At 37.6% G+C, this 13,428-nt stretch overlaps 1 protein-coding gene across 4 annotated transcripts in view; it reads right to left on the reverse strand.

The window, feature by feature from the left end:
• The window catches only part of syt2a (synaptotagmin IIa), a 78,828-nt gene that overhangs the window by 5,987 nt on the left and 59,413 nt on the right, over positions 1-13,428 (reverse strand). For 3 of the 4 annotated variants that reach the window (XM_016560737.1, XM_016560738.1, XM_016560736.1), the window contains exons 3-4: positions 10,523-10,683; positions 1,666-1,797 (exon numbers count right to left, since the gene is read on the reverse strand). In XM_016560737.1, coding sequence (XP_016416223.1) covers positions 1,666-1,797; positions 10,523-10,683 — 293 coding nt within the window. The remainder of the gene's footprint in view (positions 1-1,665; positions 1,798-10,522; positions 10,684-13,428) is intronic. The other variant, XM_016560739.1, reaches the window with a different exon arrangement.

Below are 13,428 nucleotides of genomic sequence, written 5' to 3' on the forward strand. Positions count from 1 at the left end.
GCTTAATTATTCACAACAGCATGTGTTGATTTGCTATGACAGATGCTTCAGACTGTGAGATCGCGTACATTATCTGAGAGAAACGTTCATGAATCGAAGGAGAGTGTTTGTTTTTGCTTTGTAATAAGAGTTCGGCACAAACGCGATTCATTCACTTAGTGAGTATTACCGTTTTTACAGCTCCATGACACAACCCGTCAAAAAGGATTATATAATTGCTGCAGAATAAGCCTTAAAGTCCCCCTGTAGTCAAATATTTTATCCCTTAAAACTTATCTTTGATCATCAAAATTACATATGTAAATGTTTTTTCTTGTGAAAATAATTTTCTCATTCCTTAAAATAGCTTGAATGCAACTCTACACCCTTGCCTCATTTAATATACGCTGATCTATGAATATGCAAATTAGTCCCGCCTCCACTCAGTCACACCAGCCAGCGCCTCCTGATCCACTGAACTGTAGTAAACGCAAAACAATGGCATACACGGATAATGACTGATAAAACTATCTTTTTACTAGCGGACAACTACAGTGAATACTGTAACATTCGTTAAAGTTACTTACTTGACGATGTTGTGTCCTAAAATGCCTTGAAGACTCGAATACAGCCGTTTGTGATTCTTAATTCGCGCCCGCGAGCATACGCGTGTGAAGTGCAGATGCCGATGCGGGAGAGGTGGGTCTGACTCCGGGCTACTTTTACACTGTTGCCACGGGTTATAATGCAAGTTAGCGGTTCTAAATTCACATTAAACCACAGCTTCATGGGTTTTTTGCTTTAATTTATTTTTGGTTTTGTGCTGGTATTGGTATATTTTGCATGCTAGTGATAGGAATCGATCCCTTGACGTGATTGGTTATTGGTTTGTGACGTAGCAAACCGAGGGCTGTTTCAAACCGTATTTCTGGGTCAGCCTTTGGGAAACTACAGTTTTAAGGAGAAAATAACTCAGCAATGGTGTTGATTAATAGATTGGCACATGGTTTGTCTAAAGGCATATTAAAAACACCATACAGACAAATAAACAACATAAGAAACTTGATTTTCACTACAGGGGGACTTAAAAAAGTTATCAGAGGTTCAACAGCACGTTCATGTATGTTTTCGATGCAGAGTGCAAATGGCTGTGCATTTATTTGTGTTTTTAACTGGATGGGAGCGAAATGAAACTGTCTGAACCCGAAGCTGTGTGTGTGTGTTGTCTGTCTCCTTTTCCCCCTCCGCTCCGCTGCGCACCACGCCCACTTTTTTAGCATTTTTTAAAACCGGTGAGAACTAACCAGTGCTGAAACAGGGGGTTTCAGTTTTTTTTTTTAAACAACCTTAGGAATAGCTTTAAACAATCATTGGATCAAATGTCATCATGTGGTATCCAATTCATGCCAGCACTTCTAGGTGTTTAGTTTCTGTATAGAGATATGTTTCACTCAGCTTGCTGTACATTAAAATATTTTTACATGAAAATATGCAATTGATGTATATTTCAAATACAAAAAACTGCATAGTATGTTCATACAAATGTTAATGTTATGTGTATGTAGGACAAATCTGCGAAAGTCTGGGCATTAATGTCAACTGATAGACAGACATATTAAGACATAATTCACTTACATATTCAAACTGATGTGTTTAAACATACTGTAAAGCGTAAAGTGGTCTTGCCTTGTTGTCAGAGAAGTCGTAGTCAAGGGAGAACTGCAGTTTGCCGAGCTTCTCCTTCTCTTTCGGTTCCTCCTCTTTCTCTTCAGTTGTTCCCATGTCTATATCTTCTTCATCGTCATCCTCGTCCTGTTTCTGGAGAGACAAAAGCACAGATGGACGTTAAGAGGAGAAACTAGAGCAAAGGCAAAGGAAGGTAAATGATGTTCCCCAAACATGGTTCGTCGGGCCATTTCTCCGCTTACCTGAAGTTTGCCAGGTGTCAAACCACCCGGGTGTTACTGTATGTTACTGTGTCAGCGATGACCTTCATAGCAACATGACTTGATTTCACTTTTCCTTTCATGACACCATTTGCAATCGTCTACATTACTTTTGCGGAGGGAAAGACAGACATAAGGCTTCTAGTCTTTCTGAAGCAGTCTGTCCATAAATTGATTCTGAGTCTGCAGGGTATAATACAACCCTGAGAGATGATGACTGAGTCTAAAGGACTCGCTTTTGCACAGGAAGAAAGATTTAGAAGATACAAAAGCAAAGTGTTGGTGCTTTAAAGCCAATATTCATATCAGCCCATATATACAATGTAAAATGAAGGACAATTTGGAAGAAACGTTTGGCAGACAGATACTAAAGATCACAGTACAAGAGCAGAATAAGTGTTATTTTACACATCATCATTTCTCATGGTCCTGCTGCTCTTCAAAATGACAATGGGAAAAAGCTGAAATGAATCTTAATGAACTTATATTGTCATTTAATGATTCTGTTGTAATTAATACTTTTGTGCCCTGTGCTGTAATTTAATATTACTTGACAAGGTTGTCTATTGTGTGTGCTACATACTGCAAAATATACTATAACATGACTTTTTAGATTAAATTAAGCATAATAGTGTAATCATAAAAGAAGAAACATGAGAGTCTATGAAACATTCTATGTTAACAAAATTCTTCCAGTAATTTGGATTATATGGGCAGTGTATAGCATATTAGTCACTGGATTTGCCAAATTATATGATGTCTGTGGGATCAAATCTTATTCTAAATTTAGTTTGAAGCACTTAGAAGTGAATAAATGTGATCTGTGGGCACATCTATATATTGTACTTTGTTGGAAACAGTCTGTACTTATTACTTTTGAGTAGAGTACATTAACTTCTCCTGTCTTTTCTGTATAACTGTTTGTCAAATGTACCATTATCTGAATGAGATATTTCCATCCTGGTTTATCACCAATTTAAAGGAATAGTTCGCCCAAAAATGAAAATTCTGTCAGCAATTACTTCAAACTGATAAAACATTCAATCATCTTCAAAACACATTCACATATTTGTAATGAAATCTGAGAGATTTCTGTATCTCTACTGAAAATCCGTTCCACCAAAACATCTGATGTTCCATATGAATCCAGCACTTTAATCCAAGTCTTCTGAATAATGAACAGATTTAATTTAGGCTCTTATTTACAAATGAGCATTAATCAACACATATATCAACACACATACTGTATATCAAGCTCTGTTTTATGGAGTAAAATATGTCAAATATACTGTATGAACTTTTTGAAGTGTCAAAGGTTTGGGGGAAAGGACTTTCAGGATCTCTCAGATTTCATTAAACAAAATTTTTAATTTCGATGAGCGAAAGTCTTATGGATTTGGAACAGCATGAGCTCATGTGAGTAAATTATGACAGAATTTTTGGGTGAACTGCAACTTTAAGATTTTCCAATCCCTAAGAGATAAAAAAAAAAAAAAAAAAAAACTAACTTGGATTTGATCACTTTTATATATTTGTCATAAGTTTTTTCCCTTTCTAGATTGGCACTCTTGGTCCAGAATAATACCGTGTCCCAACCAGATGTGACGTGATGCTGCGACATGTGATGAAAACATCTTTTCAGTGTTATTAAGAGTTTTTGTCCTAACCAGCTGCAGTGATGAGTGACTCTATATAAGCAACAATTCTATTAACAGTTAGTATAGTATTAACAGCATACAGACTATAAAGCTAGAAATGTGTAACGTGAGTTTGAATATCATTTTGCGTGACCTTTTTAGCCATACTAAAAGTGATGCTAATTTACCTCAGATCTTAAAGGTAGGGTAGGCAATTTCAGGGAGGCTAGCACTATTGAAAGCTAGCTTTGAAAGCATAAGATTCCACCCTCCTTGCATAATCACTCTCCAAAGCCACGCCTCCTCCAAAACACATGAACGCGCACAGGCAGACCAGAGGCTAACCAGAGTCATGATCAGAGATGGTGTTGGTGCAGGGTTGAATGCAATTCTGTCAGATTATCTCATGTCTCATTCATCGGTGAGAAAACATTACAGTACAAAGCACATAATATTACAATGATAACGCCTTCCATTCTTGCTCGGTCTGCAGTAGCGTAATGAAACACACTGATGATGAGGTATGATGTCTAACAGGGTGCACGGAGGTATGCAAATACGTACGTTGACAGGAAAGTAGAACAGCTTATCGTAGCCCTCGGACCGAGGAATACGATTGGACAAACATTTTATGCTCATACGCCTTTCACAGACAATATAAATACATTTAGACCACTTAACTAATGGTGTGTGCACACCAAACGTGAAACGAATATTTGCATTGCGTTACTCACTCTAGTTTACTCGCGGGATGTTTTTTGCATCACTTGCATGAATAAAAACACTTAAAAAAATTTTTTTTCTGATACAACGGGATGTGTCAAACCGGATGTGTCAATAAGCTCTTCGCTGATTGCGTGTCAATGCATCATGCAAATTTTCCGCTCAAGTTAAAAAAATTTAACTTGTGTGGAAAGCGCGATTAAGGTATATATCGCGCGTTTGCAGCAATCACATCATCCATTTGCGTGATTTGCGTCGCCCCGGCGCGAACTCGCGCCTATTCACGTCTTTAAATTGACTTTGTATGTAATCTACTCGCACGAATAATTAAATTAGTGCTGTCAAACGATTAATCGCGATTAATTGCATCCAAAATAAAAGTTTTTGTTTACATGATATGTGTGTGTGTACTATGTCTATGTATTATGTATATATAAATACATGCATGTATATATTTAAGAAAAATATGTTATGTTTATATATTAAATATATTTATAATATAATATAAATTATATGAATATAAATATATACATGTAAATACATGTACATATTTTCAAAATATATGCTGTATGTGTGTATTTATTTATACGTAATAAATATACACAGTACACACATATATCATGTAAACAAATCTTTAATTTTGGATGCGATTAATCGCGATTAATCGTTTGACAGCACTAAATTAAATTCACTTTTGGTGTGAACACACCATTAGTGATTGTTATAGGGTTGTGAAAAGATTTTCAACCAGCATAAAAAAAAATTTGGTTCCCTTTCAGTCGGTCACTCTCGACGTCACGTCGGATGACCGACGAAATTGGGATCTCGCTTAGAGAGACCAATCTACTTCGAGTGTAAACTAAACAAGCCAATGCACATTGGCATCCGACGTGACGTCGAGAGTGACCGACTGAAAGGGAACGTCTCGATTACGTATGTAACCCTCATTCCCTGAAGGAGGGAACGGAGATGTCACGTCCCGTCGCCACAGCTCCTGTAACACCGCTGAGGGGCCGGGTCACCGGCTCGGCTCCTCCGCGAAAACCTGAATATGCGCTGCATCTGCTGCCTACTTATACTCACGCTGTGATCAGCGGCAGCTGGATGCAATAATCGCATGCCAATGTGCATTGGCTCGTTTAGTTTACACTCGAAGTAGATTGGTCTCTCTAAGCAAGATCCCAATTTCGTCGGTCATCCGACATGACGTCTCCGTTCCCTCCTTCAGGGAACGAGGGTTACCATACGTAACCGAGACGTTTTCAACCAAATCACCTACAGTACCCTGCTTTGAAATAAATTAAAAGAAACATAAACTGAACTCAGTGTGAAGTGTATTCATAACAAAGATTGCATCAGTCTCTCAGTATGCAGTTTTAATAATGGTAAAATGGTTTAATATTTACAAATTAGATTATGTACTCATCCATGTTGTTATAAGCATAATGCACTTACGGAGAGACTCCGCCCACAGACTGCTCTGATTGGCTGTGGTTTTTGATAGATTTTTTTCACGTCACATAACCATGACACATCTTTTGTGAACAGACAAATTGCTTGTCGCTGAAATCTTATCGCATCACACTGGTTAGGACACGGTGTAAGCGGTAAAGTAGACCAGACATTATGCTGATAACCGGAAGTTTCTCTCTGCTAGCCTAGCATTTGTGTCCTCTGAAAGAGATGGAGTTAACACAGTACATAACCCTATTACATGACTAACACTGCTTTGGGGGTAGTAGTGACCCCAGCAAGCTCATCCACGTGGGAACATCCAACAGCATTACCGGATCCCCGCTGCGACTGTTCATCAGATCAAGCATTTCTGAGATTTGTTATGCACTTTGAAGAATTTATGCAGCCTCAAACACAATGCTAGTGAAACAGCAAATATTAGCTTACATAGAAGGAGATGTCTGCTTTTGCTTTGGGAAAAACAAGAGAAGAAAAGAAATACAAGAATACAAGATGAACGAAAAGAGTTGAATCAGAATGTCTCTAAATAGAACAAAAAATGCTTGGGGGGAGGATTCGTCCTTCCTGACCACTCACCCCAAAATATACAAACACACGCAAACTCAAAAACACACACACTCTCTCTCACACACGCACATAAAAAAGCACCATTTCTTATATCTTAACTGACAGGATAGAATGCATTCATGCATGCCAAGCCACAAAATGCAAAGTCTGAAAATATTCCTCGTTGATTGCATAATTGTTCAAGACATAGTGAATAAAATGATGCTGGCATTAAATCTGGAGGATGATTAATGATGTAACAGACTAATGTGGTACTGCTAATATGAAGTTTGCAGTGGTTCTCTTACGTAACTTCAGGAGACTTGCATTGAGCATTCAGAGGCAGTCATGCTAAGTTACGGCACATTCATCTTAGTAAAGGTGGCAGATGGAATAAGAAATGGTGGAGGAGAAATCAATCACTCACAATAAACAATTATTTGCACCAACAACCCTGTGATCAAATCAGCATGATTAACCATGTTTATTGCATTATGATTTAAGTTCCTAATTTAAACCTGTTCAGCCTAACTTTTTTAGGTGCTATTCACTGCCCCAAGAAAAAACACTAGCCTATTATGTGTCCAAAATTTATGATGTGCTTTATTAGTGAGAAATCAGTAAAATGTATACGCATTAAGTGGAATTATTAACAATGAAGACAATTTAAACATGCTAAATTAAACCTCTGTTCAGTTCTCAGGGCAGTGAGATATCAAAGGAGAAGCGTTTAATTTCTGCACCACTAGGTTTGTGGAATTGCAAAGAAGATTGTTTTCAAACAGGTTTCCCATGTCATCTGTCATTGGTTGCCCCGAACACACACCACTGGTTGATTAAATAAAAAATAAATTAAAATTTATTTTCAAATAAATGCATCCTTGGTGAGTATTAATCTTCTTCCAAAGGGAAAAAAAAACTTGAATGTAAAATTGGATATCTTTTTGGGGGGCTTATATTTTACCCAATCTGCTGTCTTATAGGGATAGTTCATCCAAAAATGATGTTATCATTTTGGGTTTGAGATCATTCAGCCAATCAGTTGTCAGCACATCAGGATCCCTTTTTTTTTTTTTCTTTTTTTTTTTTTTCTTTTCGGCTCTGGAGTGATACCACACATTTATAGCTCAGGTTACTGCCTTAAAATATCTCTCAAATTTCAGGAAAAGTCACATATTTCTGCATTGTTTACATTAAGAGTTCGAACACAAAAAATATTACACACACACACCCAAAAGCAATAAAACAAACTAAACCATTATAACAGTTCTCCTGGTGAACGGTTGTTTCCCACGCCACCTACTTCATCCCACGACTCATCTCTACATTTCAGGAAGAAAAGAAAAGCTTCTTTGCATCTTTGCACACAATGGGTCGTCCAGGAAAGTTACTCTCAAGTCAAGTCATGGTCATTCACTGGTGCCTGTATGAAGGGCATGCATTGGGCATTGTCTCAAATGCTGCTTCACCTCATCTGGACATGTCTTTGGTTTATTTTGCTGCCAGTTAACTGCTTTAAGAAAGCAATATATAAAGATACATGTATGTTGCATAACTTAAGATCATTTAAGCGACAGATTTGCGATAGGTGGAGCAGCTTTTAGAGGACAAATCTCCAACCGTACCCTTTCAGCATGCATGTTAGTGAGGATTGGTGTGTTGGTGTCTCTCAGTAAGCTAGGATGAAGTTTAAGTTCATAACCAAATGCACATCCACTTCTAAAGGGCCATTCCTTCTACTCGTTTGTCTGTACTCCCCATCCCGCCGGTGTTCATGTGGCATGTCAAACTGGTGGAATGCGAGCCCTCCCCAAACCAACCCCAAACTAGCTCCTCAAGCAACCTCAGCACCCCTGCAGCTTGCAAGACTCAAGAAGAAGCCAAAGAGTTCATTCCCAGCCAGTTTTCATAGCCCAGTTCCCCCGCACTGGTCTGAGCTTACACCAGGCAGTCAGAGAGGGGCGCTGCAAGCCATATCACACCTACCGTGAGAAGACGGGTCCAGCACAGTCAAGATACACGGAGCACATATCAGACATAAAGCGGGAAGGATAGAGAGATGAAGAAATGGAGAGAGAGGGAGAGATTGAACTCACAGAAGACAGAATCAAGCAGAGGAAATCAAGTAACACTTAATGGACATGTATCAAAAATGACACATTTTGGTTTAAATAAACACGTTACGTTATTGGCTAATACAAACATCAAATTTAGCCAAAGAAATCTGAGAAGCAAATAACATAGAGGCACATTTGAGGCACTTTTATTGTACAGTACGGGAGACTGAGGGCAACTGTAACCCATTAAATGTCTTAAATCGTACATTAAAAAAAATAAATAAATTGTATCATGACATCATCAGTTATTATTATTATTATTATAAAATTATATTTTATATATTATCATATAATATTATATTATTATATAATTATATATGTATTATATAATATATATTAGTAATAACAAAAATAATAACAAAAATAATAAAATTGTATAATTGAACAAACATTGAATATTTAAAATATATGTTTTTAGCATAGCATCTAAATATTTAATTTTAATAATTTTGTTGTGTTTTTGCCATTTTTATTAGGTATTGTTAAAATAAGCCTACATTATTTTTATTTGTATTACTTCAGTTTTAGTTTTATTTCTTTTAGTAAAAATATGAACATGAAAAATGTTGCTTCTGCAACTAGCTAAAATCAATAATTGTTTTTATAGTTAGTGTTTATTTTATTTCAAGTAACAAAAACTTTTTTTTATTTTAGCTTTAGTTATCTATAATAAGCCTGATTTGAGATGGTATAACTATATTTCGATTTATAATTAATAGTGAGCACTGAGCAGTTACCGATTTTGAACTTTGTCAATATGAATAGTCAGTTAAAATACTGTACTTTAAATTTTTTTTTTTTTAACATTTTTGTACCAAATGAAATGCTTTAGGCATTTTTTTTACTATTATTTTAAATATTTGTATTTATATTAACAGTGATATGAATATTTAATTCAATATCAATTCTAGTCATTCTCATTATAGGTCTATTAAAGAGTTACTTTTGCCACATATACAGTAAATGGCACTTATACTGTACAAAAATCTAGCAGATAAATATGCAGTACACAGTAGGTTATGAACGGAAAAAAATATGTTCCAATAACCCCTGGTCTCCCATAAATAATAAGCCTGGCTTGATGGTGCTTATGCACATCTAAGTTTTTCTGAGAGTTTTTTTATACAGAAAATTATATATTATATGACAGGCAAAACTTTAATGATTCCCAAAGGGAAATTAGCTTGTCACAATAGCAAACATACAGCACACAGCGGGATCTGACACAACACGGCAAATACAGCAAAACTCTTCAGCTATTCAGCTATTATACTTCCAGCACAGATAAAAAAGATTTAGTGCTGCTGTGCGTTCGCTGGAAAATGTGTCATTTTTAACACAAAAGCACAAGAGATTAACAGCACATACATTCTTTTGGAAACCAAATTATACGAACACGGCAAATGAAATAACGTGGCGGGAAATCTTTCATGTAGCTTTCCTGCTTTACAGGCAGCAAATGACGTACAACACTGAATATTTTATATTCCATGAATATTAAATGGCTAAAAAATCTTTCCAAACTACCAACCATCCATTTGCTTGACCTAGAAGCTATATTAAGGATATGTGAGGTAGTAACACAGCCATTTTTTAAAACAGACCGTTGCTGAGTCTTTCAAATATATTGCATTGTTAAAAGCATTAAACAAGTGAAAGATTCAGATTAGATATGTATCGAACCCTATTAAACTCATTAGCAGCAGATGGAAATTAGCAAGTGGAAAAACTTTAATCTTTCTGTCTCTTCATACGGTTTTAAAGGAATAGTTCACCCAAAATGTAAATTTAGACATCATTTATTAACTCTCAAGTCATTCTGTTGTGAGACATAAAAGGAGATGTTTAGAAACATGTTGAAGCTGCACATGTATGACATTAATACCTGAATTTTTATATCATTTTGGAGCTTGCCATTTACTTTTGTTTTATCTAAAAGAACAGCTTGTACATTTTTTTCCATAACATCTCATTTTGTGTCATGAAAGAAAGAGATACAGAGCCGAAACATCAGAATGAGTAAGTATGATATAAATATTTCATTTTGACGTGAACTATCCCTTTAAGGGTGAAGAGTGCTGGTGTCAGGTGGTCATACCTCTCCTCCCTTCATGTTCTTCATTCCCATTTCTCCCTTGCCTTTCTTTCCCTTCTTGCCTTTTTTCTTCTTAAGGCAGGTCTTTTTAACGATGCAGAAGCAGCACGTGAGAATGAGGACCACGGCTACGATCGCGATGGCGATGATGGCCCATGGAGGCACTAAAAGTGAGAGAAGGACAGAGAAAGATGGAGGAACAGAGGCTGGAAATACAAATCCAGATTTATCAGGGTCATTAAGAGAGCGGTGTTTGTCTTCACCATTACCTTCATCAATACAGAACAGGACTAAAGTTTGTTACAAGTTTATGTACACTCATACTCACTGCTTGTATGAGTGTATGCAACTGCAAAGCCATAGCTTTAGGCATATTCTAGACAATGAAAGTTTAGAATCAGGCTTAATAGTAGACTAAACGCTGGTTGATGAGAAGAGGCTTAGTGGACCAAAATTGTATTAGTTTGTTAGTCACAGAAAAAAACAAACCTGATTGTTAATGGCTGGTCCTTGAGGTAATTACCAGGGGCGATTCTAGGATTTCCATATTAGGGGGGCTCAATCCACAATGAGAGTATGATTTAAAAAAAAAAACTGGTTAAGTGTTTATACTGTTTAACAATACATACAATAAGTTCTATACCTATCAAGTCAACCCCTGAATATTGATTTGATTTCAAATTATTTTAACTAACCAGATCATATTCATTTATATTTATTTAGAATGGACAAACCTTATATTACTGTAATTGTCTAGTTAGGCAGTATGTTTAATCTGCTCTATATATTAAAGTGGTCATGAACTGAGAAATCAAAATTTCCTTGCTCTTTTGATAAATAAGAGGTCATTTTGCTATAGAGACATCCTGTAAGTTTCAGAATTCAAAACTTTCTTGTTAGTCTAGAAACAGCTTATATTGAAGGCAGTCTGCCAAAACCACAGGACAATATGGTTGTGGAATGTACAACTCTATGATGTAATAGAGTGACTAAGCACCGCCTCCGTAGAAGAAGATCAACGCCTGCTTCTACATTGCTGCCTGTTTAGCCCCGCCCACTGATTCGCACATGTAGTAGGTAAATGACAAGAGCGGCAAACACAGGTCTATGCATAAACCAAAGGATAAACATTATTTGATGAACTTTATTTTTAATGAAGTGCCAGACCGCATCAGTAAGAACTTGGTCCTTTGTTCACTTCATTTTACTGCGGATTCGTTTTCTAAAAAGTCACAATTCGACACAGGATTTTCAGAAAGATTGAAACTAAAAGACGATGCTGTGCCGACTATATTGGATTCGATATCGCAGCACACAAGTGTATTTGTGTAAACTGTATTTATTACGTGATCACTATTGCTTTGTCTGATAAACTGATCATTTGATATGAGTATTTATGTGTTTTTGACCTAAATCACAGCAGCATCCATCTGTGAAGGAATGTACGCTGTCAAACATACATAAACGTGTTGCTGCCGCGTGTTTTGCGTTGAAGCTCCGTCATGTTAATTCTTTATCGTCTATTTTTAAATCAATTTTATACACCATTTTCATTTCTATAACGTGTGAACATATCCCCTATTGTATTCTACAACAAAAATAATCGGAGCGCCTTGTTATGACTAGTTTTAGAGTCCGCTACTAGCCTGTAGCCTGTTAGCATTGCCAGCGTGGTTGCCGCTAATCTTGCTTACATTGTTTACACTATTCACACAGATTACCATTGTTTTACTCACTGTTACGTGCCTTAATGGTGGATTTGTGTCTACCTTTGAGTGCAGGTGAGGACACGTTCGAGCTGAACTCGGTGCAGCTCGAGCTGGAGGCCGTGGAGATTGCTAAAGGTAAAGTGCACACTCACAGTTTCCCTGGTGCTCGTGTTCTCGTTGTTTCTGCGCAGATACCCGTGATCCTGAAGGATGACGAGAGCATCAGCACGGTCGTGCTGCACGCGAGGGTTAATGACACCAAGCTGCGGCAGACGGAGACACTGAAGAGGGACTTCAGGAGCCTGATCGAGGAACTCGGTGCAGCTCGAGCTGGAGGCCGTGGAGAAGCAGATCCGCGAGCTGCTGGAGAAGCAGGCCCAGCTGGGGGAGCGGAGAGCCGCGCTGGAAACATCCCGGGCTGACGCTCACAAGTTCGGGGTAAGTATACAGCCTGCTGCTAACTCTCCCACCACCTCTACTCCGTGTGTTTCTCTGCACAGGCCCTGGGTGCCCGCTTCCCACGTATCGACGAGGACACGAAATGTTCAGTAGACTTTTTGCTTTAAATGAATGGTTATTGTCATGGTGTAAAGAACAGAAACTGCTCTTTGTTAATAATTGGAATCTTATCTGGGAGCGACCTAGGCTTTTTCGCGCTGATGGCCTTCACCCCAGCAGAGTCGGAGCGGAACTCCTTTCGGACAACATCTCCAGGACGCTACGCTCCATATGACTAGTAAGCCAATTCTCAAATAACTGCTATGATGGTTTTTGTTCTACCCACTTAAATGATAGAAGTACTTGCATTGTCCAATGTATAAAGACTGTGTCTGTTCCCCGAATAGTGAGGCCAAAATATAAATTTAATGCAGGATCTAGTAAAAATCTGATCATGATTAAGCCGGAAAAATGCAAAATGAACAAAAACAATTTTTAAAGCTTGGGCTCCTAAACATTACATCACTCGCACCCAAAGCAGTTATTGTAAATGAAATGATCACAGATCAAATCTCTTGCTCTGGCAACTGTGTATAGACCGCCAGGGCCGTATACAGATTTCCTAAAGAATTAGCAGATTTTCTTTCAGACCTATTGTTAGGTCTGAAAGCGACATAGCGACCAAATGTTGGCAGACTGTAGCAGCTCGAAAGCGGGGCCCTTCAGGGCCCTCAGCACAGTGGGCAGATCCCATGAAGGGAT

The sequence above is a fragment of the Sinocyclocheilus rhinocerous genome, unplaced genomic scaffold (assembly GCF_001515625.1).
Source record: "Sinocyclocheilus rhinocerous isolate Xijiao unplaced genomic scaffold, SAMN03320098_v1.1 scaffold980, whole genome shotgun sequence".
Taxonomy (NCBI): domain Eukaryota; kingdom Metazoa; phylum Chordata; class Actinopteri; order Cypriniformes; family Cyprinidae; genus Sinocyclocheilus; species Sinocyclocheilus rhinocerous.